A 27,778-nucleotide genomic window follows, 5' to 3' on the forward strand; every position below is an offset into this window, starting at 1 on the left:
GGAATTTGATTGATCTCATTTATTCAATTGTTTTATTCATAGTTTTAGTCCTAAAATTTTGAAGATTATAAATATCTGGTAGTGAAGATGTATTAAGCTGAACGTTAATAAAACATTGTTAAGAATCATTATATGAGGCCACAAACACAATAATCAATTATACTAAACCAAAAGAAGAACAAAATAACTAACAGGCCATGATTTGTGACCCTCCTACATTAATTTGGCTCGCTACTTGGTTACTTTAGCATAAGCTTGGGAACATTTATCTCGAACTGAAGAACCAAACCAAACTGAAAAGAGGTTCGGTTCGAGTTTGAATTTTACCAGTTATCCGAACGGATATTATATTTTATAACAAAAAACGAATCAAACCGAAACTGAACTGAACCAAACCAAAATCGAATGGATACTGAATTTCTATATAATATAATTTATATACTTATAAATATAAACTATATTTAATTTTACAATAATCAAATAAACTCAAAAATAGCAAAAAAAAACAAATTACAAAGAGTATTATCCGAAAATCTGAATTATCCAAATTTTTATTTGAAACCTTCTTCCCCCCCCCCCCCCCCCCCCCCCCCCCCCAAAAAAAAATACATATGATATCCAGAGACCCAAATTTCTAATTTTAGCATGAATTAACCGAAAAACTGAATTGATTCGAACTTATATCAGATATTAGTTGGTTCTTAAATTTCTTCCAATTTTCTAAATAGCCGAACGAATCCTAAACATCTAGAACCTAATGCACTCTTGCTCTGGCTACTATTATATAAAGAGCATTAGTAACCCTTACCTTACGTTAACCTCAAACCTAGTAAGTAGTTTTCATACTAAAATCTGAGACCTCTCAAATGATTCCAATTACCAGAGTACGATATAAACAAACAAATCAAATAGCTTACAGCAAACGCAAACAAGAATCAAAATTTACAACATATACCCTCAAAAGTATTTTTTTTAAATCACTAAAACCTCACTGGACATATTAAAAAAAGACATCTCCCTCCAACCTATGCCATGTTCGGGAATATACCCGAGAAGTTGGGGATCTTGTCTATATGTTTCAACGCGTTCTCAGCGATCTGCCGCGTCCTGAAATCGCCGTTTTGAAAAGCGTCCACAAGCGAAGCGCTCACGTTCGGCTGCTCCGCCACCTCTCTCGCTATGTCTTCGATCCTCAATATCCTCTCCACCAACCAAACCGCTCTCCTCGTCAGCTTCTCCGTCCTGTTCTCCGTCAGAACGTTCAGCACATGCCTTATCCCGTCGGCTTCATCGAGTATCTTCACCCCTCTCTCCACATCTAAACCGTCTTCTAACAAGCTCGAAAGCGCCGCGAGCGAGGCCTCGACCACTTTATCATTCTCGTGGTCTAGTAACGCCACTAGCTTCTCCACAGCTCCTCCTTCCACGAGGCAGAACGTTTCTCTTAGAGAACATACTCCGTGGTGGATCTTGCATAGACCTGTTATAACGGGAGGTCTGCTCATACATGAGAAGATGGAGCCGCAGCTCGGAGGAGGCAGGTCAGGCATGTGTGATAAGTTAATAGACTCTAGAGAAAGATTCTCTAAAGCCATTGCGGAAACCATCTGGATAGTGTCTTGACCGTTGGACTGAATCAGATTAATGAAGAGAGACGCAACGTTGTACTCACGGCAAAAGGTTATACCTCGAGTCTCGTTGCTGAAAGCGAAAGTGATCCTGGAGAGTATACGCACAAGCCCTTCTAGAAAGTTTCTCTCAAACCTCATCCCTTTGATCTCCCCTTGGCGGATTCCGACAACTTTCGAGATGATTTTCTCAAACGCACCGATGCTTAGCATCTCCCGAGTCAGAGCCAAGTCTCTCTCCGGAAGCTCAGCTAATAGTCCAGCTGCTGCAGCCTGCTCTTCGGAGATCGGTATCTTCTCAGAAATGATGGCAACGAGGCTATCAAGCTGTCCAGCAGTGCCGCGTAACGCGTCGGCTAGCTCCTCGCTCATGAACGGTGAAAGGTTATGGAGAAGCTTCACGGAAGCCAAACGCAGATCCTCGTTCTCTTTGACCTCAACGAACTGGACCAAACTGATGATGGCTCCTGAGGTTTTAATCGCCGAGACCACGTGGATGACTGTTTTCTGACAGGTTGTGAGTCCGACGAGAACCTCCAAGAGCTTGCACTGGATGGATGGACCAGTGTTGCTGATCAAGTATAAAAGATTCTCAACTCTGTTGTCTGAAACGAGAGTGGCTTTGTCAAAGTCGTATCCGATGTTGACTATGTTGGCGAGGATAGTGGCTGAGACTTCTTTCAAGCGGATGGGGAGGTTGTTTGGTCCTACGTAGAAGAGATCTTTGATGAGTGGAGGGAGAATGCCTATGCCGATCAAAAGTTTGGCACTCCCTTCGTAAGATGAGATGTTGTTGAGAGCTCTCAAAGCAGCTTCTCGTTGGGTCATGTCGCCACTTCTCATTAGATCGACTAGAGAAGAACCAACTGTCTGAGCGATATAAACCTTTGTGTCATTGTTTAAGGAAAGCTCCCCGAGAAAGGTGGTCATGGAGTGTTTTGTTTCGGGTGAACCTGCACAAAGCGGAGGTGGTGATGTTGTTAGATCAAAACCAAGCAAAGGGAAGCAGTTCTGTCAGCTAATAGATAAACACAGTAGAGACTAGGCTGGGATTTTGAACCAAACCGAACCGTCGAACGGAACCAAAATTTTCGATTAGTTCGGTTAGGGGTTCGGTAGGTTTCTTATAAAAGTTTGGTTTTTGGTTTGGTTCGGCAATCGACTACTTGGTTTTCTTTAGGAAAAAAAAACTAAAAAAAATTATAACCAAACCATACCAAATACTCAAACCCAACTAACCGAACTAACCAAATTTCAAAACTATACTAACCAAACTTATCCAAAATTTTAACAAAATTAAACCAAAATATGACCGAAATAAAAAACTTTAGTACGATTTTCAAAAACCAAACTAACCGAACCGAATTTTAATTCAATAAGATTTATGATAGAACCGAACTAACCAAATTACCCAAACTACCCAAATCCGCAGGCCCAATAGAGACCGATTAATCACCTTCGAGGATTTTTCCTAGAAGAGGCTGGAGTCTACCATAAGAAGCCATCTGTCTAACAACTTCCTCAGACCTCTCCATGTTCTCCAACGTTCTCTCAGCTTTGTCAACAATAGAGACGTTCACCGAGTTGCTGCTTGTCAAACCAACCAATAAGATAAGCGCTCCATTAACCGAACCAATCTTCTCGCACAAAGCCTCAGACTTGGAGAGCTCGAACAGCAACGAAACCGCTGCCTCTTTCCCCTTTGACGGCTCGTGCGACAAGAACTTAACCAGCGTACGCACAGTGTCCCCTTCAGCAAGTATCCCCTTGCTCTCCTCATCTCCTTCAACAACAACTTGAAGCGTCTGCAAAGCCTTGTACCTCACTTTATGGCTGTTACTTTTCAACACGTCGATGATCATACGCACAAGCTGAGAGTTACGCACGCCTTGCCTGTTCGAACGTATGCTCCTGCAGATCTGCCTCACGTTCATCAAAGCCTGCAAAACATCACTCTCGTCGTTCCCTAGAAACAGCGCCTGACGAGCGACGTCTAGCTTCGCGGCGTCGTTCCTCCATCTCCACTCTTCTATAGTGTTACGCAGAGCTATGCTGGGGCTCACGTCGGCGCTACTCAGCTCCTGGGAAGTTATAGGACAAGAGGGAGGCTTATTACCGTCGCGACATTTCTTGAACCATTTCTCGATGGCTTCACGCTCGAATGTTCGTCCGTTCTCTAACGTGACGGGGTCGTGCATGACTTCTTTTGTCAAGGGGCAGATGAATGCTTCGTAGATGTGGTCTACGCCTCGCTCGAAATGAGAGCTGTCGTCTGACTCGCTTCCATCCATCTTACTCCTAACCACTCACTGCAAAGGCATAATGAATTAATGATTATTGAAACAGAACCGTTGCTCAAGGCCATATATATAAAAATATGTCAATATATAAAGCGTCTAGTTACCGCCTAATGAAACATGGTCTCAAGCAGAGAGGATCATAAAAGGCAGCTAGAATCAAGACATGGAGTTATTAAATGCAAGAGTTTGTTAAGAAGCAGACAACATAAAAGGGGACAATATATACCAGATTCAACTAAGTTAATTCATACAGTTTTGTTTTTTCTTTCACACCAAAGGAAACAAAACCATAACATTAAAGTACGAAAAGTATATGAATCGAATCTTTCTAAAACCATTCCGATAAACGCTAAAGATTACTAAATTTAGAAACTATTCATGGAGACCGACAAAAAAAAAAGAGCAAACATTTCAGGAGAATCATTACAAAACACCACAAGAGAATGAAACATACCCAAGTAATTCAAATCGCAGTAGCGTATCAGAGATTCAGAGAAGAGACAAAGCAAGAAAATAAATGACAGCTTCTTTAATAATCTCTTTTAGCAAAAGACGCGAGAGAGAGTGTGACTTCTACGTCGTCCATGGATCCAAACTGCAAGTAGAGTCGAGCTTGGATTCAACGGGAAGTCCTTTGTCGAGAGAGACAGACAAAGATAAGGGAATGAACAGACAAGGGGGACAAGAGATGGGTTTGAAGGGAAAATGAAATAAAAAAAAATCGAGACTTTGATATTAAATAAAAGTTGGAAAAATATGAAAGCACGAGACGCTGACTTAAATCGAAAAGTCATGAGAGAGAGAGAGAGACGTGGAGCCATCAAACGCCAACTTGACGAACGGTCGGCCGTGTACACACTTACCTGACCCAGACGCGTTACCAAATTAATGGGCTTTATAAGACGCATTAATGGGCTTGAAAAAGACTAATTGATGGGCTTGGTCTTGGGCTTGGTATCAGCAAAAGATGAATTAAAATAGCCTCGAGGGTCGTTCTCTTCTCTCTCTCTCTCTCTCTCTCTCTGGATCGATTGGATCATCATCATTCGTGTTTGTTGGAAGCTAAATCGAGATGGCGGGAGCTGAAGAGATTGAGATTTGCGAAGGAGGAGAGGAATCCATTGAAGCAGAAGCTAAAACTGAGCGAGGAGATGAGAAGGTGTTGTTGCAGTTCTTGGATTCGTTGGATGGGTATCTAACGCTTATGGATTCTCTCAACTCAAAGCTTCGAGAGGTAAAATGGTAGTGTCTTTTTTTCATTTCTGATCTTTAAAAACTCGAACTTTGGCATAGATCATGTTGAATAATGTGTGTTCTGTTTGAAGGGATGGTTTGATCTAGCTAGTGCTCGACACTCTATGGGAACTTTACGTATCAACACCACTCTCTTGGACCTCAAGGATCATTCCGCTTCTTCCACATTGCAAGTCACAGACCAAGAGGGTATGTTTGGTTTCATAAACTCATAAAAGTCTTAGCATTTTTTTTTTTTGTGGGAAGCCAAATAGTTATTATATGCGGGGACTCTTGTAGTTGAATCTTTGGGATCGGTACATTGTTTTGCTTTGTCCAAGTGGGCTTCTAAGGGAGGTAGTGGGAAAGGCAAAGACTTCTCTACTGTTGCAGACTCGGAGATGGGCTCTCCTCGTAGCCCACAGCTACGGCATCGAGGCGTTTCTGGTAAAATTAAATAAAGACGTGGCCTTTGTGTGTCTGTGTCTTATCTCTTGCTTATGTGATTCGTTAGGAGAGAAGCCATCAGACAAGGGTGAGACCACCGTGTTAGCAGCTGATGAAGAGGTGAGGAATCATTTAATTTTTAGATAAGGTACAACATGTGTTTTACTGATTCGGATGTGTGTTAATCTCCAGATTAAGAAAGAACGAGCTAAGTCTCTGTCGGTATTCGGAGGTCTAGTCTCGCCTAAGCTGCGTGGTGCTCAACTATCATTTGAGACTGGTAAACTATTCATTACCACCAACTATACTCTCACTTAAAAAAAAAAAGTTCCAGGTTACAGCTGGTGAAATAAATATCATTTCTCTTTTGCCTTGGGACAGCTCTTGAAACTCTTGTGGAAATAGCCAACACACGATCATCCATGCTAACTGCCTTTGAGCGGATCTCAAAGAAGTAAAGACACAATGTGCCAATGCGTTACCTCAATTTTTTCAGTTTGTAGCTACCACATTCTGTGTATACACACAGTATCTTTTTTTATCAGAATACAGACATTGAGATAAAGAAATATCAAATAATATACAACGTTTTGGAGTAGTTTTTTTATATGCAAATGAATTCATAAGACAACCGTCTTCTAACGCTTTTGTCTCAACCAAAACATTTTGGGGAAAAACTTTACAAGATTTTTATGAAACAACCATAACTTCACCAATCAAGAATATATGAAAAAAAATATTTAAAAAAAAAAGAATTTATAATCAACTGTGGCTAGAAGGAATTTTTCTTGGGGCTTTTATCATCAAAGGAGACTTTGAAGGGACCTGTGGAACCAAACGGGTCTGCATCATCAAACGAGTATCCATGATCCTTTGTACTATTCATTGAGTCGAATCTTGAAAGTGAAGGACCACCAAAGTCTCTGCTACTGTTGATGGAATCAAACCTCGAAAGTTTCTCAGCTCCTCCACCAAAGTCTCTGGAACTGTTGATTGAGTCAAACCTGGAGAAGGCAGCTCCCCCAAAGTCTTTGGAGCTGTTGATGGAATCAAACCGTGACAGTCTCTCGGGCTGGGAGGAGACGCCAGCTTCACTATGGTTGAAGGAGTCGAATCTGGAGAAGCTATCAAAGTTGTTATCTCTGGCTGATGCGTCGCTGAACCTAGGAGGAGAGTTCCCGAATCTCGAGAGTGGAGTGCTGGGAACTGAGTCATCAAATCCAAATGGACCCTTTCTCTGACCAGCAAAGCTTCTTGAAGTTGGAGAATCTGCTCTTCCTGAGTTTTCACCAAAATAATCTCCATCCTGAAAATTTCAATATTATAACGGTAAAACCTTGGAAGACTGTGAAAAGCAATCCCAAATCTAAAAGACACTATGCATTGTGTACTAACCTGGCTTCTTGATGCATCTAATCCCCACACTGAGTCCACATCATCGTTAGTATCAAATGCACTCGCCCAATTCGAGTCATCAAAGAACTCAGAACTTTTTTCATGAGCATAATCTGGAGAAGGGACCTCAGTAGCAGTCCTAGAGACCAGACTGTCTCTAGGACTTCTGCCTGATTCATCTTCGCTCTCATGGTGGTGGTCTGAGGTTTCTGAAAAAGGTCCATAGTTCTCATCTAAATGAGTCGGCGAATCAGGTGGTGGTCCACTACCATCATCCACCGTCCCGTTTTCCTTTTCACCTGACGATTTTTGCTCTTTTGATTTGTCAAATCTTAACGGTATGAGGATTACCAGTCAACGTCCGTGTTATAGGCTTAGCTATAGATTTATAAATGTGTAAGTAACATTGTACCTTCATCTTCAAACTTATCCCATTCTTCATCCCAAAGAGCTGCCCCTTCTTGAATCCCAGGTTGCCAACCTGTAAGTCACAAACATTAACAGTTTCCAGATGATTTGTATGCATATAGAGGGAAAGGAAGAAGTGAAAAGGCGACAGAATCATATGTTAGTACCAGCGGGAAGGTCTACAAGAGCCTTCGACTTAACCTCCAACCCATGTTTCTTGCAACGTTCAGCTAAAGCCTTCATCAGCTCCTCTAGATCTGATTGTATTCTGTCAGCCCGGACCTGAATATGGTCCAGTAAAGCATCAAATCAGGAATGTAAAACAGATACTCAATAGTTTAGGCATCACATTAACATAGAGAGCATGTACCTGAAGTAGACCATCAGCACTACCACCTTGCTCCATGTTCACAATTGCTTGACTCAGTTCCATCTTCCGCCCCTGGATTGGGTTAGCAAAACTGGTACATTAGTTTTCGGCAGTTTATGTTCCCAGCCAAAAGGAATAAGCCATACCTCAATCTCTCGGAACCTGGCCTCTTCAATAGTTAATTTTGATCCTAATTCTGCAACCTGCTTATACTTCTCTTCGTATTTCTTAGCCAACGTTTCAGCCTGCAGCAGAAAATGTTCTGTAATAAGACAAAGATAGCCTCTGAGAAAGGAGTAAACGTATTTTTTAATGTGAATATCACCTCACGCTTGTCAGCGGAAGCCCTTTCAGAGATCTCATTTAGTATATTGTCACACCTGCTTTTGTACAAGACCTGACAGAGAGGAAACATACAAGAAATAATGACATCACAAGAAACCTTACTCTAAAAAGTAGCATCGTGAGACACATATTCACCGTTACTTATAATCAAATAACAAGAGTATTTTATAATGGAGTACTCACAATATCCTGCATTTTCGTCCGGTAGTATTCAAGTTTCTCTCTGGAGTCCATATAAGCATTCTTCTTTTCATCAACCTACGGAGATTAGAAAATTTTGTTTCACAAGCATCCCATAAAATGTCCATGAACATACCTAAGCTTGAGAGTAGTTGTTTTTTTAATCAGAGTAGAATGTGAATGATTACCTTTTCCCCATCAACTGCTGTTTCTTGAGGATTCGTGCTTGCAGAATAACCGTTACCTAGGTGACTAGCAAAAGCATCATCCAAAGCAGGCGCTTGATTCCTTTGCTCATTAGATGCTATACCACTGCCAGGGTGAGGGACTGGCGGTCTCATGCCAGTCGGTGGAGTGACTGGCCGCGCACCCATCACTGGTTGCTGAACATAACCTTGAAATAGAGAATTTTCAATAAAGTGAAGTATCAGAGAAAGGGAGACGATGACTAAAATGCATGAATTATGAGCAATACCTTGACCAGATCCCCATCCAGCATTTGCATAACCACGACTAGGTGCACCCGAGAGAGATAAGAGTGTTTCATCATACATGATGCTGCTAGGAAGTGCTGGTGGGAGAGGACGGCCTTCTTTATACCGCTCCATCAAATACAACGAAATGCAGAACTCCCTCAGAGAAAGCATAGTATCATTGTCCTGATCAGACAGTTCCCACACATGCTTCAATACCTCTGGAACCGAGCAAAACGAAAAATGTTAGCATAAACAACTTATAGCATAATCATTTGTACTGAAAGATCGAAGATCCTTACCCCTGGGTAGCCTCCAGCTTAAGAACAGATTCCTCGCCTGCTCACCAGTGATTCTCCCATCCCTGTCACTATCAACTTCAATAAACACCTTTGTGTATTTCTGCACATCGGAGGGTTTCATTTTTGGCCAAGGAGGCTGATTATTTCCAGCAGGAGTTGGATGGCCGGGTCCAACTGCACTTCCATGTGGCAAACCGGAGGATGGACCCTGTGAGCTTGCTGTTGGCCTTGGCTGCTGAGGTTGATTCCCTGCTGGCAGCATTGAGGAAGAACTCTGTAGAGAGTCAAGAGCATTAGGCTTCGGTGGAGGTTGGGTTCCAGCCGAAGCAGGAACGATGGCTGAACTGATTGAAGAGTTACTCAGAGTGGGTTGTGGTCTTTCCTGGAAGGAAGAAAACATGTCACCTCCGTTTCCAGATATAACTAGCGCTTTTGGATCTATTTGTGACTCCGGTTTTAAACCAGGAGAAGGTGCTGCTAAGCTGCCCCCTCCAAAGCCTGACGAGTATCCGCTGGTGTTTCCAGCATACAAATTATTAAGATTAAATGCTGAACCACCAGGACCAGGTGCACTAGTGGGCACAACAGCCTCAGGAGGACGAGTAACACTACCAACAGGACCTGGCTGAAATTGACCTGGTAAGGCACTTGGTCTATATTCTGAACCACCAGGATCAGGTGCACCAGTGGGAATGGTCTGAGAAGGACGAGTGGCACTACCAACAGGAACTGGTTGAAATTGACCTGGTAAGGCATTTGGTCTAAGTGAAGTCAGCCCAGATGCTCCTTGATTAGGTCTCACTTGCTGGTTCTGCTGAGGTGGAAAATAATTCTGGTTGACATTCGCATTTGGAGCACCTGGTCCTCTGAACCCAGCATTCTGATACCCAGCTGAGGAAACCGGACGAGCTGTGGTAGCAGGAGGATTAGGTTGGGGTGCAGGAATAGCTGAAAGGTTAATTCTGGGCGCTGGTATTTTGGCTGCGGCAGGAGTATTGAGTGCTGCGTTAACAATCTCAGGTGTCAGGTCTCTCTTGCTCTGTGCCACTGTTACAAGCCTCAGAGAGTTATAAAAGTCTTGCCGACCAAGGAAACCACTGCCTGATCGATCAGAAAGCGACCATATCTACAAACGCAGAAACACATCTGATAGTAGGCAAATTCTATATTCTGATAGAACTCCTCCAAGGAAATATTATATGCAAGAAAGTTTCTAGATTCAAATACACCGACAAAAGGAAGAAAGCTTATATATCCACCATGATAAGAATTGACAATAAACCTCCATTCCTGGATAATGGTCTTAAAATGCCATAGAAACACTCCAAGCAACGAGATTAAAGAAACACAGCCACAAACTTAGAAAAGCAATCATTTGGAAGATTCTTAGCAGTTTCTCTAAACAGAAAATGAATAGATGCCACTAAGTTTACTCCGTATTGGGAAAGAGAATTCAGCTGTCATGCGTCCAACATAGAATCTTAACAGCACACACTTGTAACTTCTGCACAACAGGTCCTAGCTTAAAGGCTGCTCCTATGAAAGCCAGGATCTTTGTAACTTCTTACTCAGTTCATAGGCTATTCAGAATCTAACAATAAAGTATGCAATTCAAATGGAAGTAACAAAATTAACGGCATTTCAAAAAACCCCAAATCAGATCAAGAAGAGCTTTTTTTTTCTTTAACCTGGAAGAGAACTGGCTTGGGCAAGCCAGATCCTTGAAAAAAGCCAACAGCTTCGGCTCCACTGATCCGACCATCTCCGTCCAAATCAGCTCTCTTGAAGTACGCCTCGAATTGATCCATGTTCGGATTCTGCCCTCCCATTTTCGAGGGATCACCCTATATATTTAAGATTCGAGCTTCCAAATCATCTCCACCAGAATTCTCCTTGCCCGATTTGAACAGATGCAACAAACAAAAAAGGCATAAATGGGCTTAAAAAGACCACTTAAGGTCCATTGTCGCAATGGAAAATTACAATTTGAGATTGGGTTGCAATCTTGTCTGTGTATCCAAATTTATCCTACGTTTCCTACAATATCTACTTTCGTCCTCATATCGAAGAGGCTTTCTAAATGTATTTCGATGAGACTACCAGTAAGTAAGCTTCCCATTGGCTCAATAAGTATAGAAGACCGAAGAATAAAATATCTAGCTCTAATTCACAAATGGAGAAAGACTCATCACCACTACCTTGCGGAACGGTTTTAGGAACCAGTCATGTTTGTCCAATGTGCCATTTTGAGTTGCCATGTGAAAACATGAACGTTGAGTTTAATGAAACTTCCAAATTAGCATTTAGTTAGAGATGCAGAAGCGGAAGAGATTATAAAGACCAGTAAGATGATAACATATTTCAGAATGATAAAAAAGCTAAATCGTTACATAGAGGTGCATATCTCCCATTCAAACATTCTACACACACTTTTTCCATTACCCGTAGAATCATAATCAGAGAGATAGTGGCAGCTTTTACTAAGTTGAAAACATCAGTAAAAAGAAAGAAAATAAAAAACATCCGAGAGATCCTTGTTGTAGCGTCCTATATTGTGCTACCAGCTTCAACTTCTTTTAGTCATCGTCTTCCTCCTACATATCAAAACAGAAGTTTTTAGATGATGGTGATACAAATACAGCAACTAAATAGAGTTGTAATGATCTTTAAAGACTAACCTCATCACTACCATCATCGGCATCATCCTCATCATTCACCTCGGACACAGACTTGTCAGATTCCTCCTCGTCCTCCTTTGGACCTTCCTCCTGAAAAACAACAACACATGAACGTTAGTCAACCAGTACCACTCACTCTTAAACAACCACGAACATGCTCTGCTGGTTAAAGGATTCGCTGGAAACAAGACATACCAGCTTCTTGTTGTAGGCTTTCATGGTCTTCTCATACTCAACCTTGCGCTTATCAGCCTTAGCTACGAAGGGAGCCTTCTCCTACAAACATAATACAACTCAAAAGGTTAAGCAACACTCATATAAGCATATGTAAATGCACAAACTATAATCAACTGAGATTAGAGAACGTACAGCGTCAGACAACGACTTCCACTTCTCTCCACCAGCTTTACCAACCTGTTTAACATTAAAGGTTCATCATCAGTATACAGCATGAAAAGCCCATGGTAAAGAAGATAACACTCACAGCAGCAACAGATTTGTTGTTGGGGTGATCCTTCTTGTAAGTCTGACGGAAGTCCTCCCTTCAGATCATAACAGCAAAAAAATAAAGTCAAATCGATACAGTCAACGCAAGTAGTAACAAAGGATTAAATCAAGAACAAACATATTATATTAAAATGATTACATGAAAACGAAGAAGGCACTGGCTGGCCTCTTAGGTTTGTTAGGATCCTTAGCCGCCGCTTTGCTACGACCTGCTGCTTTAGCAGGCTTCTTAGCCACAGAGAGCCTAATCATCAACAAACAAACGCAATCCACCACATCAGAAAACGATTAAGATCTATTGACTAACTAGGCAATTAAATAAATAATCACAAAGTGGATCTGGCTGAAACGTACTTGGAGCTCCTGGTTTCAGTCTTCGATTTACCTCCTTTCATACTCGAATCTGCAAAAACGTATATCAAAGAGATCAGCGAAGAATCTACCAAGGATAAACCTCTCATACGAGATCGATACACAACATCGAGAAGATTTAGAAACTAGTCAGCGATTGCTTATAATCGCAAAATCTAGCTAAACAGAGAGAATATTCGACTCAGAACATATATAAAAGCGATTATCACCAAATAAACGAATTCGAGAGAGAAGCTGCGAAGAATCAAAACTAAGAAAACGAAGAAGATCGGAGGATTCTCACCTTGAGGAAGAGGATCGCAGGGTTTGTAGAGAGAGAGAGAGAGAGGAGAGCAGAGGAAAGGAATCGTACGTGTGTTGTGAGGAGATTCAAGTGAGAGGCCGAGAGATTAAGAGAGGGGGGCTAGTGGGGAGAGTTGTAAAAATATCTTTGGTCAATAAAGGGCGAAAAAAATTGAATTTCGCACGAGATGTAAAAAGCCAAGGGGTTTAGGCGGGATTTCAAATATATATCGCCACGTCATCGATCCGTGTGGTTTCTCATCATTGGGGGAGACCTCTTCAAGGTTTAATTTTTGGTCTCGCTTATGTGTTTCCTCATGTGCTTCTTCGTATTCAGCGGCAAGTGATATGACTCTCTGCTGCCCTTCCCCCTTAATCATGATAATTAATCGTAGCAGTAATTGCGATTTATATTTATTCGCATTAATATCTCTCCCTCGATTATTCGGTTCGGTTCACTGCGTCGGTCATCCGGTTTATGAAATTAAAAATTCCACTCGATTCAGTTCGGTTTGGGTCGGTTTGCCTTTTGATTTCTAGGGTTTCTGATTTAGGGGTGAAAGTGGGTGTGTGTATATATGAGCTCCTCCTTCATGAATCATCTTTGCGATTTTACATATCATCTTTGTCGATTCGAATGTTTGATGTTGTTTAATTAAGTTATAGTTTCCAATTAGAAAAAAAAAGTGTTTTGATGAATTTGATTAGAGTTAGGATTAGAACTGTGTGATGGTGCAGAGAGAGAAGGAGCAAATGATGGGATACACTTGATCTCTGAATTTTTAACAGGTAAGTTCTTGTTGATAACTATTCATCTGCTGATGCTCTCTCACTCTGACTCTGCACCTGATTGATTTTTATGATGTGTGTGACATATACATATAAGAAATTGATGTCTAGTTTTAAGCTGAGTTCCTAAAGAATATATACTGAGCTTGATGATAGCTAGAATAGTTATAAAATGCGGCTAACATGTTTGATGAAATGTCTGAGAGAAACTTAACCCACCTTTTTGTAAACGACTCTATGCGATAATGTAAGGACTGTGGAATGACAGGATTTTGAAGTCCTTTGTGAAATTTCTTTTGACTTGTTCAAGGAATCATGGAGAGAGTGGGAGCAAGTGTTGTTGGTAGACTTGTAGTGTAGTTGCATATGATACAACTCTATCCATATATTTCCATTCTTTGATTCAAATTTTTATATTTTAGTTCTAGTTGCGGAGGTAGTTGATGTGTTACTCTGAGAAGCTGTATCTCTATTTCAGAAATGAGTTATTTTGTAGTGATGCATAACTACACTAGCGAGATAAAGTGGTTATAAACGTTTTGGAAGCAAATATTTGGAGTATTTTTTTCATATTTATGCCATGAATGTTAGCCAAATATTCACTGAAAGAAGACTATGTGAAATTATTAATCCAAAACGCATCAGTTGAATTGAATACATCGATATAGTAGCCTTGATAGTTCCCCAGCTCTACATGTCGAGCTAGTTCACATGGTATTTGAATGGCTCACACTTCGTTTATCCCAAAAGTACTATGACCAGAAGAAGTATCAGCTTCTTGTGTTCTATGACCATCGATATAGGCATGATTAGCATACAAATATATATATATATCCAAATGGGCTCTTGGATATGGTACTCAAGGCATTGTCGCCAGAGATTGAGGTTCCAATCTGAAAAGAATCTAGTCGAGGAGATGAAAGGTAAGCCATTCATGATCGACATGAAGGAATTTTACTTCCACTTCCCTACTGATTATTTTCGTGTCTTTTTCACACTGGAATTTCATTAACATAACAGATTTGAGAGCCATGAAAATAGAACATACTCATCTCCTGAGATAAGCCCACATATGAGAAACTAGATTGAAAAGATGAAACAAACCATAACAAGTTCAGTCTTAGAAACCAAACAACTCCAAAGGAAACATAGCCACAACCAGCTAGGGACCAATAAATTAAAGAACCAGCGCAAATGATTCAAGCATCAACGAGCAAAGCTAAAATAAACCAATTTTCGTTTGTTCATCAGTGATTTGGTGATGAGGTTGTTAATAATTATCTTTATAGGAACAAATTTCCTTAAAAAAAGAACAAGAATATTCAATTATTTGTTTGTGGACGACGTTTGTTTGGTTCCCATGTGCTAGTCTGATGCAGTCTCATGTTTCAAATATTTAGAGTCTATAATATCAGTTGTATATAAAACTAATTTAAAAAAAAAACGAATTGATATTTCTTTGTGGTTAATGAAAGAATATTCATAGCAACAAGTAATAACACAGAAGAGGTAGCAAAATCAGAGATACAGCATAAAAACATAGTGGGTCATATAACAGAAAATTGTCATCAGGCCTATAAACGCCCAAAGAGTTAGAAACATTATTGCAGCCCACTTATGTCGCCTAAAATCTTAGGTGAATCAACGAACTAGCCCAGGTCTACGTTACCCTTTTAGCACGTGCGAGTTCACACAAGTAAGAATTTTAATTTCAGTTTTTAATAATTAAAAAACGTAAGAAAACACAAAACCAAACGCCTCTCTAGGAGGAGGAGGAAGAAAGAAAAAGGGTGAGAGAGAGGAGAGAGAAGGAAGCGAGGAGAGAGAGAGAAAGGATGGGTGAGGTAGCAGAAACAATGACGAAGAAGAAGAAGAAAGGGAGGCCATCTCTTCTAGACCTTCAGAAGCGAGCTATCAAACAGCAACAACTACAGCAACAGCAACACCACAGAAACAATCACGATGACCATAGATCCGGCTCCAAAAACCCTAATTCTCCCAACTCCGGCACCCGATCCAAGCGCCGGAACCCTAATCCCAACGGAGTTTCCTCCTCCGATTCCCCCTTGAGCGAGGAAGACGACGACGAGCGGCGCGAGAAGAAACACAAGCTCCTGTACGGATTAAACTCCCACTCCAATCCTCATTCTCCTAATCCCCAATCGCGCGGCTCCGATCTGCACCTCGACGAGACTCCCGTCAATAGACGGAAGATCGGCGGCGGATCTGGATTCACGGTTCGTTTTTTTCTAATTCGAGTTTGAATTAGGTTTAAATATCGTTTGGGATTTTCGCGCGTTTGTTATGTGAAGTGTTCGTCTTCTGCTTGAAGGAATATTTGAGTGGATGAGTTTGACTGAGTCTTGATTTTGATTGGTTAAAGCTTTTTTTTTTTTGTTAATTGTTTTCCTTTTTGTTTTCGTGTTTAATCAGTTTTTATTCTCTGCTTTATAAGTATGAATTTATATAATAGTATTTAAAGTTGTCTGGTTTCCGGTATTTAAAACCGTTGTTCAACACTGAAACCATCATGTCTCTCAGACAACAAGTTCCAGTTTGTCTTTTCTGTAATAGCAGTTTCTTTAGTTAGACTCCTCCACTTGTATTGTTCGATTATTTGCATAAACATGAGCAAATGTAAATTATTTACGGAAAGAGCTGACCTTTTAAATGGATTCTTGGAATTGATGATGATGATGATGATCTCTGCAGGGAGAAAAGGCTTCGAAAGCGACAGACATTCTTCAAGGTAACCATATTTATATTTATAAAAAAAAAGACATTTTTAATTTCCTATATTTAATTCTTGAAAAGGCAATAAACTGGGAAATTCGTACGAGGATTAAAAAGGCGAGATTTTTTTTTGTTTTCTGATGATTAATTTTTAAATGTGGACAGGGTCACCCGTGGAGTCCGGCGGTCCCACCACACCTCTGCCAGACAAACAGTTGTTGGTGTTCATCCTCGATAGACTTCAAAAGTGTGGTTCATTTCCTTTCTCTCTGACATAGCCTCTTTATTTTGTGTTTTGGTTGAAGTGATTCCCAACTGGGTTCATGTTATTTTACTAATACTTGTAGGAAAGATACTTATGGCGTTTACTCGGATCCAGTTGATCCTGAGGAGGTTACTTTCTTGTCCCTTTTGTTGATGTTTAAGCTCATCCACGACTCTGTTTGTCTTATCTCTGTTTGGTATGTGTTTACAGCTTCCTGATTATCATGAGATTATCACGAACCCAATGGATTTTAGCACAGTTCGGAAGAAATTGGACTCTGGAGCTTATGCCACTTTAGAACAATTCGAGGTACGGTCTTGTACTTTGACTCCTCCTCGATGCTTCTCCCTGAACTTTCTTCCAGAGTCCTATCCTTCATAGTTTTGATTTGTTGGTTTCTCTTTCGCTTAGTGCTGTGCTAAAGCTTCAGCTACAAAAAGTTTTGTTGCTTGGCATCTTCATTTCAGAACGTTCTTACAGCTTCTTATGGCTTGTGGATGTTGTTTGCGTGCACGTTATTTGTAGTGTTAGGACGCAGCACTAAGTCTGTTTCAAACTTGTGTCGAAGTAACTATTTGATCTGTTTCGGCTCGAATTTGTCTCCCACTTTGAATATATGACGAGATTGGTGTTTGAAGAGCTCTTTTTACCTTGTCTGATAAATCTCTGCTTCTCGCCCTTTTATTATGCAGGGGGATGTGTTTTTAATATGTAGCAATGCAATGGAATACAATTCATCAGACACTGTTTATTATCGACAGGTATGTCTTAAATTTTGTCTCCTTGTTAGATATAACGTGGTTCGTTTCTGAAAATAGTGTCATTTTGGCTTGGTAGGCGCGGGCTATACAAGAACTAGCTAAAAAGGACTTTGAGAATTTAAGGCGAGACAGTGATGATGAAGAACCACAAAGCCAACAAGAACAGCAACAGCAGCCAAAAGTTGCTAGAAGAGGCCGTCCGCCAAAGAAACAGCCCGAACCATCTTCCATTGACCGTACCGCTTCCGAAATTTCAGCTGATGCGCTCATTCCTGGAGGAGATAGCTCTAATAGGTTTTCTGGTGCTTACAATCTAAGAAAGACTCCTCCTTCACACAAGTTCCGACAAGCAGAAACATCTGTTCGGATCAACCATAACAGCGAAACACAAAGTGGCTGGTCCGTAGATTGGGAGAACGAGTTTCCACGTAAAAACAAAAAATTTCCACCTTCTTTCAGACTTTTTTTTTTCTTTTTGCCAAATATAAATCATCTTCTTTCCCTGCAGCTTCGGTTGTGAAGGCGGTTAACAAGTATGGGATGAAACATTTCAATGTCGATGAAAACAAACGCGACACATACAACCACCTCCCAGCTTCTACACAGGAGCCATCGGTTTTAACAACGCTTGAAGACGAGTTAAAACAGTTGATTCCAGTACGCTATTTTACCAAGTTCTATTACATCATTTTGTATATTGAAACAAGAGTCTTATCATTTGTTTTTACTATTTTTTTAATCAGGTTGGACTGACCACTGAGTACGGGTACGCAAGAAGTCTAGCACGATACGCTGCGAACCTCGGTCCCGTTGCATGGAAAATCGCATCCAAGAGAATCGAAACCGTGTTACCGCCTGGAATCAAATATGGTCCAGGTTGGGTTGAAGAGAACCCAGCGGGAACTGAAGAGGATAATGATCCTCAAAAACAGAAGTGTTCTAATGACTTAGCGTCTGATAATCATTCAAACAGAATCCTGTCTCCAACCGCTTCGGTCTCAAGCGCTTTCATAGGAAACAGACATTCTTCTTCTTCTCAAGGAATCGAAGAGACTGCTGCACCTTCTCGTGCCTTCCCACCAGCTTCCTCCTCTCGCCAGGCAGGACCGCTGATCAAACCTGAGAGCAGCATCAACGGTCTAACCCGCGGTTTCAGTGGATTCGGCCATAGTCCAAGTCCAATGATCGGAGCCACGAGACAGCAACAGCCAAACTTGGCCAACGAGACTATGCCGGGCCCGCAACAACAAGGGATGTTGTTTCCTTATAACAAACAGGAGTTCGACCGGTTTCCACCGGACCTTAACGCTAGGCTTGTATCACCGAACTCTCCCGGCGCGAATCAGCAGACTGGTTCGTCCTCGTCTCAGCATCCGGATCTGGCTTTACAGCTCTGAAGATGAATGGATCTTTGAAAGAGGAAGGAGGAGTAACAAGAAGAGGCATTTTCCATTGGCTATTCTCAGGCGTATATTTTTCTTGTATGCAAAATCAGTTGTGGAAGGTCATGGCCTATTTGTTGTGACATGAAAATGTATGAGACTAGTCTCTCTGTTGTACAGATTGTTGCAACATCCATATTTTTTTAGGAGTACAAAGAAAAGAAAAAAAAAACACAGGAGTCCTGCAAGTTGTAGAATATAGTTTATAGTTTTAATTTAGTATTTTTCAAATGTTGTAAGTTTTTAAACCAAATATTATCATCAGTTTATTTCTTGTGAGACTTTTGCTGGCTTCGGTTCTCAAGTTCCTCGGTAATAGGAAACTCCGATCTTTTGAAAACATTAAATACTAAAAACTGTTAATAAAATACTTAAAACTGTCAAAATTTAAGGAACTATGTATTGGCAGTTGATTACTGGAATATAAAATGGTACTCATTAGTTTGATAAAAGAGTACAGAAATATTACCAAGTTGGAATTATTCACGTGCTTAATCAGGAATGTATTAAATGAAACTTACAACTATCGATCAACGTTTTAGCAAAAAGAAAAAAAAACTATCGATCAACGTTTTGTTTACTACACAGTACACATACATTACAAAATAAATATAGTTTCCAAAATCGTAGCGTATATAGCTCAATAGCCTCAATAAATGATAGTAGGTTTTAATCAAGGTGTTGACTTATATGTATGTTCGTATGCCTTCAAGTTGAAGAGGGACTCACGCAGCATCACGGGACTTACATGAACGTGTTGTATGTTTGGTGGGTCTCCAAGCCTCGTGATATTTATTTTCCTCTGATGAAACCGTTGGTCTTTTTTTTTTTGAACAAACCATACTTTCATAACTTAAAAACATACGGTTCAGGGAAATTCACCTGTTTTTACTTCGTCAATAAACTATATATTCACCTGTTTTTACTTTGTCAATGAAAATTGTTGTCTGAGATGTAAACTCATATATTTTCTTGAAAAAGTGAGAAGTGGTAGTTAATTTTATTTATTTTTACTTGAAAGTTACATGTAAAAGAAAAAGTTTTTCGAAATTAGAATGTTCACAGATTGCATATATCAATTATCTTTTACACCAAAAAAATATATCAATTATCCCACAATATATGGAATAATCGTACCGTACGTCATAGATTCTTCACGGAGCAGCTCTAACGTTTTAGATAGCGTCGAGTATGCATGTGTCTGAGTGTACAACATTCAAGTTTTTGGGTGAGTATCGGTGTCATAAAGTGTTCTGTAGTAAGTAAATCATAAGAAAATAATGTTATAGGGGTGAGTCTTATCTATCTAGAATGCGTTTACACGTAGAGTCAATTGTACTTGTGTGTCTTTATGCATCAATTTCTGTGTTAGACTGCAATTTCTACAGTCTGCAGACACGATTTGTTAGATGTTGTTCCACTTGCAATAAATAAAATAAACATGTTTTCATATAAATCAAAACAAATGATAAGATAAAACAAAAGAAGTGATTGTCATCGTACGAAGATTTAGTATTTTCCATGTTAAGATTTCCAAGTATCTTGCAAATTAGTCAAAGACACAATTACATTATTTTTGGTTCTTCTTAATCACATCCAACATTTTGTTAAAAACAAAGAAATTTAATTATGTTGGATGTCATCTCGCACCAAAACCAAATATCATCATTTAGCGGCTTTGAGTGGTAGGTAGATAAGTAAATTGCTAGTAGTTGTTACAGAGTTTTTTTTGTCGACAGCTGTTACAGAGTTAATTAGCAGTAATTGAAATAAAATTTCAGAAGATCTACATTAATGTCAATAAATATGAATATGGAGTTACAAAGAAACCAGTATGTATCTAAAACGGCGGTAAATAAAGTCAAAATGGAATATGAGAGGACAGTGTGACCACTTACAAAAGAAAATTAGTAGGACCCAAAAAAGGATGTAATAAGAACGTAAGGTCAATGTAAAGAATCTGGACCGTCCATTTGTTGAGATAAGAACCGAACATTCACTGTCGGCCTCGTGGGTTTTCCTCATCAGACACTGTACTGTTTTTCATTTAAGCGACGGGTCAATCCGAGGGGTATTACGGGAACTTGAAACGGCCAAGCGTTATTATGCGTAAGGCGATAATGGTAAAATAATGCACAAGGGTGGACCTGACCGTTTAAATGCCAGAGAAGCAAGTGAGTTGAAGATGATGATGAGAAGATATTATAAATTTTTATTGGGCGGAAATTGATTTTTAAATTTTTAAAAGACGATAATAAAATAAGAAAAAAAATATTTTAAAAATAAGGAGGTCCTACATGGAAAAGAACGAAACGAAACTTGTCGTCTTCTACCACTTAAATTTTAGTAGCTCCAACTAAAAAAGAGTTTAATTATACAAACAAGAAGGAAGAAGAAGAACCCAAAACTAAAAGCGGTTGCAAAAACTCCGTGATTTTCTCTCCCCCGTTTCCTGTGCTGAATTTTGTTTTCTTTTTCTTTCTTGTTTTCATATGATCCTTGTCATTTTCTATCGTGTGATTAGATGGAATCTGTAACTCTTCAGTTCTTTTTTATTCATTAGAAAAAATGTTATTTTATTTTAAAAAACAAAATTCTATCTCCTTTCTCTCTCTTCTTGCAATCTATCACAGATTTGGATCTTCTCTTGGTGGGAGGGAGGGAGGGAGGTTTCAATAAACTCATCCAAAAGTTTTTGTTCTTTTGTTTTCTGGAATTATCCAGACTAATCAACCTCTTTATTTAAATCCTAGGTTTTCTTTTGTAACTTGTCAAGGCTTTGTGTCTCTGGTGTGAGATATATATTTGGAGCTGATTCAGCTCCATTTCTTGAATCCATTATCTCTTACTCAAAACCAACTCTATTCAGAAAAAGAAGAGATGACTTGCTTCTCTTGTTTGAATCCTCGAACCAAGGACATAAGAGTCGACATTGATACCGCTCGCCCAACCACCGATTCATCAGGTTCCTTACTTTCATTGTCTTTATTTTTTTACATGAAAGCTGAAATCGTTTTTATAATTTATTTAATGCTTTTTGTGAGATTACAGTTCATGGAAGTGATACAACAGGAACAGGGTCCATTTCGGGTATTTTAGGTGTGTAGTGTGTGTTTAATTATGTTTTGTTTCGTCATAGTTCATACATTTTTTTAGTTAAAACTCTTGTCGGAATATGGAACAGTTAACGGAAAGGTGAATAGTCCGACGAAGCCTGGTGGTGGAGCTATGAGTTTCACGTTTAAAGAGTTAGCCGAAGCAACAAGAAACTTCCGTGAAGTTAATTTGCTCGGAGAAGGAGGCTTTGGGAGAGTTTACAAGGGTCGTTTAGATTCAGGACAAGTCAGATCTCTCTTTCTCTCACCATATTCCTTTAAAGAACAACTCTGTTTTTTTAATGGGATTTTTAATATAATTTAATTGATGAAAGCAGGTGGTGGCTATTAAGCAACTGAATCCAGATGGGCTTCAAGGGAACCGAGAGTTCATAGTTGAAGTCCTTATGCTTAGCTTATTCCACCACCCCAATCTCGTTACACTCATCGGTTACTGTACTTCTGGTGATCAGAGACTTCTTGTCTATGAATACATGCCAATGGGCAGCTTAGAAGATCACCTCTTTGGTTTAGTTCCTCAACTCTCTCTTCATTATTCTTGTTACAAAATGTTTTTCCAAGTTCTTGACTCTTCTTTTCTTTTCTTTTCAGATCTTGATTCAAATCAAGAACCATTAACTTGGAACACACGCATGAAAATCGCGGTAGGTGCGGCTCGGGGAATAGAGTATCTTCACTGCACAGCAAACCCGCCAGTGATTTACCGTGACTTGAAATCCGCAAACATATTGTTGGACAAAGAGTTTAACCCCAAGCTCTCTGATTTCGGACTAGCGAAACTCGGTCCGGTAGGAGATAGAACTCATGTCTCCACCAGAGTCATGGGAACTTACGGTTACTGTGCTCCTGAATACGCAATGAGCGGGAAACTAACCGTTAAATCGGATATTTACTGCTTCGGTGTAGTCTTGCTTGAGCTGGTTACGGGAAGGAAAGCCATTGACTTGAGTCAAAAGCAAGGCGAGCAGAATCTTGTTGCTTGGGTAAGTAACCGGATTAAACCAGACTTACTCTCGTTTTGAACTTAATTTTTTTTACTGTCTCTGCATGGCAGTCACGTCCATACCTTAAGGATCAGAAGAAGTTTGGACACTTAGTGGATCCGTCTCTACGAGGAAAATACCCAAGAAGATGTTTAAACTATGCGATTGCGATAATCGCAATGTGTTTGAACGAGGAAGCTCATTATCGACCGTTTATAGGTGACATTGTGGTGGCACTCGAGTACTTAGCCGCACAGAGTCAGTCTCATGAAGCTCGTAACGTCTCATGCACGTCACCTGAGGTCAGAAGAACGCCGCGACGGGACTCTTAGAAACACACACAAGAATCTTGAGTTCTTTAAGAACTTTCAGTTTGGTGCTCTGTAAAATGTTTGTCTTTCGCACAAATAATTTGGTAAATGTGTTTTTAGTTTCTTATTCTTATTTTTCCTACGATGTATATGGGTTTGAAGAAAATTATCTTCCATAGATTTGTGATGTGCGTGCTTTGTTGGTTAAGCTCCTTTCAATACCAATGAAGCATCATCTGAAAAAAGAAACGAAGCATCTATTTTCAAGAAAGTTTACAGAGGAGTCGATGATGGCCATGTTATAATGACTATCAATTATGATTTGGTTATTTTGAACTCATGTCTCAACCAGAGTCATGGGAACTTACGGTTACTGACTTACTGAGCTCCAGAGTACGCAATGAGCGGGAAACTAACCGTTAAATCAGATATATACTGCTTCGGTGTAATCTTGCTTGAGCTGGTTGCTGGAAGGAAAGCCATTGACTTGAGTCAAAAGCAAAGCGGGGAGAATCTTGTTGCTTGGGTAAGTAAAGTTGTAAAACCGGATTAAACCGGACCTACTCTTCTACATCTTCATCACAAATCAAACTTATTTTTAAGTTTTGTGTTCTGTAAAAATGTGTAAAGAATATATATAATTTGGTATATGTTTAAAAAAAAATCTTATACTTATTTTTCCTATAATGTATAAGAATATGACAATTATGAACAGTTGTAAACATAAAAAAAGGTCATTGCCATGAATTGTAACAATGAGAAGAAACATGAAGCAGAAGCTTAATGGTATGACTCCGTGTGGTACTGCAGACACTTACACACTCTTCTACATCTTCATCACAAGTCAACAAAACCCATTCATTATCTTCATCTAAGTACTTTAGATCACACCTGCTCATATCCTCTATGCTAAACCGCTTCCCTATCTCCCACAGTAGATCACTTAACCTGCGCGAGTTCCCCATCCGAAACCTGATCTTCTCTTCTCCATAGCTAACTTTAATCCTCAGAAAGTCATTATCTAGAGATGACAATGACAAGTTGGTACTTTGAGGGATGTTTTCTAAACTAGAAAGAGTCAATACACCTCCTCCTACATCAGTTGTTGTTGTTGTTGTGTCGCTGTTTAGTTGGGTTTCGCTGGAGCAACATTGGCTGGAGCTTGAACTGTGACTGTATGGGGAAACAGGTGGCTTTGAAAGCTGCAATGGCTGTGGAGGAAGAGAGGTTTTGCCTTGTAGGGATGGTTCCTGTGACGAGGCTAAGTTAGGGAAGTTTGCGTAGAAGGAGCCAATGGGAAGAAGACCTGAAACACCTTCAACAGAATCAATCACTCGTTGGATCTTCTGAAGAGAATGTCCCACTTTCTTGATCTTTCTTGAAGGCCATCTCTGTATACCATGTTGCCTGCATATTCTCTTCAACGTCGTTGGACAAACTGACAAGAAAACAAGAGAATCAATCTTATGACTTTTATGAATAAACTGAACCGAAAACATTAGACCAAATGCTGCTTACCACCGATGTTCTTGGCTGCATCTTTCAGACTCCCTGCGAAGTGCTGTCGAAGAACATCCAATGTGATTGTCTTATCAGCTTTTGTACGCTTTGTGTCAGCCATCTGACTAGAGAAAGTGCTGCTCTCATTGATATTAGAGTCTCTGGTGTAACCAAAACCTCTTTTCAAACCAAACTCATCACTTGCCTTGCCTCCCACGTCAAATATTAATCCAAGATTCTCTGGATTATTACTTTGGTGTAACCAATCTTTGGTATGTTCAGATGTGATCTCTATCTTTGGCGTCACTATCACTTCACTCTCATCTTCTAGCTCCTTATCTGTAACGATCCTTAAGCTTCTAGGCACATGAGCCATAATAGTTGAAAGAGCGTTCAACATTTTCCTCTGCTCCTCAACATCACCACAGTCTTTAGGCAAAAAGAACTCCAAGACGAAATCAACAGAGCCAGTGTGAATGCAGCGTAGGCGTATTGCAACCGAGCCATGCAGACCAAACATATTAGCATGGTGAGAGAGAGGGTAGTCAGACTTCTTGTAGTTAGAGACATCAGGTGAAAAGCAAGGTCCATTGGTCAAGAAGGCTTGTCCTGCAACTCCTTGTCCTTTCAAAAGGTGATGCTCAGAGCAGGCTTCATGGAACTCCCCGACTGTTGGATCACCAAGATAGCATGCATCATCAATGGTTGACACGCAGTGGATGTAGTTCTCATCGTTGTGACGGCACCCGCTTTTGCTTTGATGAAGACATGAGACCCATGTCTGAGCAAGAGGGAGTTTATGTGTCTCACAAGCACATCTCAAGAGGTTTCTGATTTCTGGTAATGCAGCTTTGTAGGATAAGTCACATCCCTGACATAAAAGAAACAATATGGTTTAGGCTCTCTTTGTTTTTGTATCTAGATGTTGTATCTAGATGCAAATATTCCGATGTTGTTCGTTTAGACACTATTATATCAGGATCTAAATATTGTTTATGCATGCAAAATCTATAATAACTAAAATATCTTTAAAAATTAAAAAAATACAAATCGTAGATGTAATATTTTCATCTAAAAATCTAAAATATCAAAATACACTTCAATCCAAATAAAAAATTTAATTAAATTAGTTATTGTAATTATTATATAATATTTTTAAATAGGAAAATAATGTTTTTCCTCTAAAACCACATTTTTTATAACTTTCCCGCTAAAACTATAAAATCATGTTCTTCGTTAAAATCGTCAAAAATCGAGTTACTCACCAACATTGTAAAATTGTATTTCTCCCGTCAAAATCGTAAAATCGCGTTCTTCCACCAAAATCCAAAAATAAGTTTCTTTTTGGCCGAAATCGCGTTTTACACACCAAAACAAGAACCTAAAGAACATGTGTAGCTTCTTTGATTACCTTTAGAGAAGGTGGAATCTGAACTTCAGTGCTCCTAAGATCAACTGCCTGTGAAACAAAATTACCTTTTAGAGAAACCATTTCAATAGCAAAAGCAGAAAGGTTTTAGAGAAGGACACAAACCTGAAGTGCTCTGCAGATACTTTCAAGCTCAGGTGCTAGTTTAACCATCTCTGTAGTCATTACAACCTCAATAACACCCAAACAAACCTTACTCCCTTGCTCAAACACCGGAATGGCCAGCGTCCCACGGACATCACAGTCCTGAGCGTGATGGACCCTAGGATACTCCTCGCTCCTGAAAAACCTAACATCAGGAGTCCATTCAGGAAGCTTCCCCAAGAAAACCCTTCCAGGCAAACCAGCTAAGGCCTTGGAATCATCTTTTTCAGCGGAGAAGTGATAGTTCACAGAGACCTCTCTATAGTTTGCTAGTCTCTGACATGTAGGATCGTGGCTATAAGGTTGTTCTCTTGTGGTCAAAACTCGCTTACCACCTCTGTTAACCGGAACCCATAACTGTATTAGTGAGCCTCTCTCTGTCGTGTAATCTCTAATGTGTTCAACTGCTTGGACCAGTCTCTCTGTAATAGAAGAACCACCACCACCTGGTCCAATCCACCACCGTTTGTTCCACGGAAACTCATCAAGACTTGCGCAATCCTGGCCGTACGTCTGAGATACTACTTCTGATGTGCAGATAGATGATGTATCTTGAGTTGGAGGCCACATGAAGGAAGATTGATCAGAAGAAGTTAAGTTAAGAAACTCAGATCCATCTGTTGTCTCTAACCAGCAACCATCCAGTAGCAATCCATCCATGAACTCAGTGTCCATAATAGCGTTCTCAGTTTGGACAAGACTATCTTCCATAGATATCTAATTTGCTTTGTTGGTTATCAATGAAGCATCATCTGAAAAAACGAAGCATCCATTTTCAAGAAAGTTTCACAAATATACAAAAGAACGAACTTCATGCTAATCAAACCTTCAAAGCTTCAGAAGATAGATTAGAAGAAAGGAACAAAAAAACTCACAGGATATATAATATTCTCGAAGAATCCTTCCTCTGGGCTTACAAACTGAAGTCTCTTACAACTTGTTGTCTGAGATATAAGGAACAGAAATCTCAAACTAAAAGAAAAGAAAGCTGTATGTAAAGATGTCTGATGGATTATGTCTCTGATGATGAAGAAGAAAATGAACAAAAAAGATTAAAATGAAAATATGAATATTTGTGAATCTTATTGAGAAATTTGTTTTGGTTTCATTTACAGAACATTTCACTCTGTAGATTTTTCTTTATATCCCAACTCGAGGAGATTAGGCAGAGGAGATTCTACTACTTTGTAGAGAGAGAGAGAGCGAGAGTAGGGAATAAATAAACAAAAGAGCAATAACATGACCTGTGCAGTGAATATTTATTTATGTTGATTTAGCAAACGTCACGTAGAGAGAATCAGAGAATCTCACCAATAATCATTTGATATTAAAAAAGAAAATAGAATTTTATCTCGAATATCTGTTCACTTGATTTGACAACAATG

The 27,778-nt window shown here is 39.8% G+C and overlaps 7 protein-coding genes and 1 non-coding gene across 12 annotated transcripts; 4 read left to right on the forward strand and 4 right to left on the reverse strand.

Moving 5' to 3' along the window:
• Positions 1-853: 853 nt before the first annotated feature.
• LOC106415506 (U-box domain-containing protein 44-like) lies at positions 854-4,671 on the reverse strand. Of its 2 annotated transcripts, none has more exons than XM_048738075.1 (3): positions 4,383-4,671; positions 3,085-3,937; positions 854-2,581 (listed from the first exon to the last, which is right to left on the reverse strand). In XM_048738075.1, the coding sequence occupies exons 2-3, from the start codon at positions 3,917-3,919 to the stop codon at positions 1,026-1,028; spliced, it is 2,391 nt and encodes a 796-aa protein (XP_048594032.1). In that variant the 5' UTR covers positions 3,920-3,937; positions 4,383-4,671; the 3' UTR covers positions 854-1,025. The 2 variants fall into 2 exon arrangements, with proteins under 2 accessions (XP_048594032.1, XP_048594031.1); XM_048738074.1 differs by having other exon boundaries at positions 3,085-3,926; positions 4,383-4,669.
• Positions 4,672-4,907: 236 nt separating this feature from the next.
• Positions 4,908-6,206, forward strand: LOC106415828 (coiled-coil domain-containing protein 115-like). Its single transcript, XM_013856628.3, has 6 exons — positions 4,908-5,162; positions 5,254-5,371; positions 5,462-5,608; positions 5,676-5,728; positions 5,801-5,888; positions 5,990-6,206. The coding sequence occupies exons 1-6, from the start codon at positions 5,001-5,003 to the stop codon at positions 6,064-6,066; spliced, it is 645 nt and encodes a 214-aa protein (XP_013712082.1). The 5' UTR covers positions 4,908-5,000; the 3' UTR covers positions 6,067-6,206.
• Positions 6,170-11,281, reverse strand: LOC106415826 (actin cytoskeleton-regulatory complex protein pan1-like). Of its 2 annotated transcripts, none has more exons than XM_048738073.1 (12): positions 10,770-11,281; positions 9,082-10,207; positions 8,782-9,000; positions 8,495-8,700; positions 8,310-8,384; positions 8,107-8,178; positions 7,928-8,026; positions 7,782-7,853; positions 7,579-7,693; positions 7,416-7,484; positions 7,004-7,302; positions 6,170-6,914 (listed from the first exon to the last, which is right to left on the reverse strand). In XM_048738073.1, the coding sequence occupies exons 1-12, from the start codon at positions 10,908-10,910 to the stop codon at positions 6,381-6,383; spliced, it is 3,027 nt and encodes a 1,008-aa protein (XP_048594030.1). In that variant the 5' UTR covers positions 10,911-11,281; the 3' UTR covers positions 6,170-6,380. The 2 variants fall into 2 exon arrangements, with proteins under 2 accessions (XP_048594030.1, XP_048594029.1); XM_048738072.1 differs by having other exon boundaries at positions 7,004-7,317.
• Positions 11,282-11,419: 138 nt separating this feature from the next.
• Positions 11,420-13,120, reverse strand: LOC106416143 (high mobility group B protein 2). Of its 2 annotated transcripts, none has more exons than XM_013856978.2 (8): positions 12,922-13,120; positions 12,621-12,669; positions 12,406-12,510; positions 12,244-12,301; positions 12,129-12,173; positions 11,955-12,035; positions 11,760-11,849; positions 11,420-11,675 (listed from the first exon to the last, which is right to left on the reverse strand). In XM_013856978.2, the coding sequence occupies exons 2-8, from the start codon at positions 12,659-12,661 to the stop codon at positions 11,658-11,660; spliced, it is 438 nt and encodes a 145-aa protein (XP_013712432.2). In that variant the 5' UTR covers positions 12,662-12,669; positions 12,922-13,120; the 3' UTR covers positions 11,420-11,657. The 2 variants fall into 2 exon arrangements, with proteins under 2 accessions (XP_013712432.2, XP_048594035.1); XM_048738078.1 differs by lacking the exon at positions 12,922-13,120 and adding an exon at positions 12,848-12,914.
• A 558-nt stretch (positions 13,121-13,678) lies between these two features.
• LOC125577492 lies at positions 13,679-13,746 on the forward strand. Its single transcript, XR_007315903.1, has one exon. It is a non-coding gene; the product is annotated as a small nucleolar RNA snoR101 (small nucleolar RNA).
• Positions 13,747-15,457: 1,711 nt separating this feature from the next.
• Positions 15,458-19,193, forward strand: LOC106440731 (transcription factor GTE4). Its single transcript, XM_013882466.3, has 9 exons — positions 15,458-15,946; positions 16,422-16,458; positions 16,608-16,689; positions 16,790-16,835; positions 16,918-17,016; positions 17,400-17,468; positions 17,545-17,896; positions 17,977-18,125; positions 18,212-19,193. The coding sequence occupies exons 1-9, from the start codon at positions 15,545-15,547 to the stop codon at positions 18,863-18,865; spliced, it is 1,890 nt and encodes a 629-aa protein (XP_013737920.2). The 5' UTR covers positions 15,458-15,544; the 3' UTR covers positions 18,866-19,193.
• Positions 19,194-21,289: 2,096 nt separating this feature from the next.
• Positions 21,290-23,500, forward strand: LOC106440732 (probable serine/threonine-protein kinase PBL21). Of its 2 annotated transcripts, none has more exons than XM_048738077.1 (6): positions 21,290-21,875; positions 21,962-22,009; positions 22,095-22,252; positions 22,344-22,533; positions 22,618-23,009; positions 23,081-23,500. In XM_048738077.1, exons 1-6 carry the CDS (start codon positions 21,791-21,793, stop codon positions 23,339-23,341), a joined length of 1,134 nt encoding a protein of 377 aa, XP_048594034.1. In that variant the 5' UTR covers positions 21,290-21,790; the 3' UTR covers positions 23,342-23,500. The 2 variants fall into 2 exon arrangements, with proteins under 2 accessions (XP_048594034.1, XP_048594033.1); XM_048738076.1 differs by having other exon boundaries at positions 21,312-21,875; positions 22,341-22,533.
• A 468-nt stretch (positions 23,501-23,968) lies between these two features.
• On the reverse strand, positions 23,969-27,626 carry LOC106440730 (protein NLP4-like). Its single transcript, XM_013882465.3, has 5 exons — positions 27,269-27,626; positions 26,355-27,145; positions 26,232-26,279; positions 24,839-25,691; positions 23,969-24,758 (listed from the first exon to the last, which is right to left on the reverse strand). Exons 2-5 carry the CDS (start codon positions 27,102-27,104, stop codon positions 24,055-24,057), a joined length of 2,355 nt encoding a protein of 784 aa, XP_013737919.2. The 5' UTR covers positions 27,105-27,145; positions 27,269-27,626; the 3' UTR covers positions 23,969-24,054.
• Positions 27,627-27,778: the final 152 nt, after the last annotated feature.

This window comes from Brassica napus, chromosome A8, assembly GCF_020379485.1.
Source record: "Brassica napus cultivar Da-Ae chromosome A8, Da-Ae, whole genome shotgun sequence".
In the NCBI taxonomy this organism is placed as follows: domain Eukaryota; kingdom Viridiplantae; phylum Streptophyta; class Magnoliopsida; order Brassicales; family Brassicaceae; genus Brassica; species Brassica napus.

What these genes read in the sequence shown, in the direction of transcription:
- LOC106415506 (XM_048738075.1), bottom strand. Translation starts at nt 3,919, where the DNA reads ATGGATGGAAGCGAGTCAGACGACAGCTCTCATTTCGAGCGAGGCGTA. An exon ending in TCTAGGAAAAATCCTCGAAG is followed by an intron (nt 2,582 to 3,084) that starts GTGATTAATCGG and finishes CGCTTTGTGCAG; the next exon opens with GTTCACCCGAAACAAAACAC.
- LOC106415828 (XM_013856628.3), top strand. Translation starts at nt 5,001, where the DNA reads ATGGCGGGAGCTGAAGAGATTGAGATTTGCGAAGGAGGAGAGGAATCC. An exon ending in TGTTAGCAGCTGATGAAGAG is followed by an intron (nt 5,729 to 5,800) that starts GTGAGGAATCAT and finishes GTTAATCTCCAG; the next exon opens with ATTAAGAAAGAACGAGCTAA. An exon ending in TCAACTATCATTTGAGACTG is followed by an intron (nt 5,889 to 5,989) that starts GTAAACTATTCA and finishes GCCTTGGGACAG; the next exon opens with CTCTTGAAACTCTTGTGGAA.
- LOC106415826 (XM_048738072.1), bottom strand. Translation starts at nt 10,910, where the DNA reads ATGGGAGGGCAGAATCCGAACATGGATCAATTCGAGGCGTACTTCAAG. An exon ending in CCAAGCCAGTTCTCTTCCAG is followed by an intron (nt 10,208 to 10,769) that starts GTTAAAGAAAAA and finishes CTGCGTTTGTAG; the next exon opens with ATATGGTCGCTTTCTGATCG. An exon ending in CCAGGTTCCGAGAGATTGAG is followed by an intron (nt 7,854 to 7,927) that starts GTATGGCTTATT and finishes AACCCAATCCAG; the next exon opens with GGGCGGAAGATGGAACTGAG.
- LOC106416143 (XM_013856978.2), bottom strand. Translation starts at nt 12,661, where the DNA reads ATGAAAGGAGGTAAATCGAAGACTGAAACCAGGAGCTCCAA. An exon ending in ACTGAAACCAGGAGCTCCAA is followed by an intron (nt 12,511 to 12,620) that starts GTACGTTTCAGC and finishes GTTGATGATTAG; the next exon opens with GCTCTCTGTGGCTAAGAAGC. An exon ending in AAGCCTACAACAAGAAGCTG is followed by an intron (nt 11,850 to 11,954) that starts GTATGTCTTGTT and finishes GTTGTTTTTCAG; the next exon opens with GAGGAAGGTCCAAAGGAGGA.
- LOC106440731 (XM_013882466.3), top strand. Translation starts at nt 15,545, where the DNA reads ATGGGTGAGGTAGCAGAAACAATGACGAAGAAGAAGAAGAAAGGGAGG. An exon ending in CCACTTTAGAACAATTCGAG is followed by an intron (nt 17,017 to 17,399) that starts GTACGGTCTTGT and finishes TTTATTATGCAG; the next exon opens with GGGGATGTGTTTTTAATATG. An exon ending in ACACTGTTTATTATCGACAG is followed by an intron (nt 17,469 to 17,544) that starts GTATGTCTTAAA and finishes TTGGCTTGGTAG; the next exon opens with GCGCGGGCTATACAAGAACT.
- LOC106440732 (XM_048738076.1), top strand. Translation starts at nt 21,791, where the DNA reads ATGACTTGCTTCTCTTGTTTGAATCCTCGAACCAAGGACATAAGAGTC. An exon ending in CCCAACCACCGATTCATCAG is followed by an intron (nt 21,876 to 21,961) that starts GTTCCTTACTTT and finishes GTGAGATTACAG; the next exon opens with TTCATGGAAGTGATACAACA. An exon ending in AGCAGAATCTTGTTGCTTGG is followed by an intron (nt 23,010 to 23,080) that starts GTAAGTAACCGG and finishes TCTGCATGGCAG; the next exon opens with TCACGTCCATACCTTAAGGA.
- LOC106440730 (XM_013882465.3), bottom strand. Translation starts at nt 27,104, where the DNA reads ATGGAAGATAGTCTTGTCCAAACTGAGAACGCTATTATGGACACTGAG. An exon ending in GTATCTGCAGAGCACTTCAG is followed by an intron (nt 26,280 to 26,354) that starts GTTTGTGTCCTT and finishes TTTGTTTCACAG; the next exon opens with GCAGTTGATCTTAGGAGCAC. An exon ending in TGCAGCCAAGAACATCGGTG is followed by an intron (nt 24,759 to 24,838) that starts GTAAGCAGCATT and finishes TTTTCTTGTCAG; the next exon opens with TTTGTCCAACGACGTTGAAG.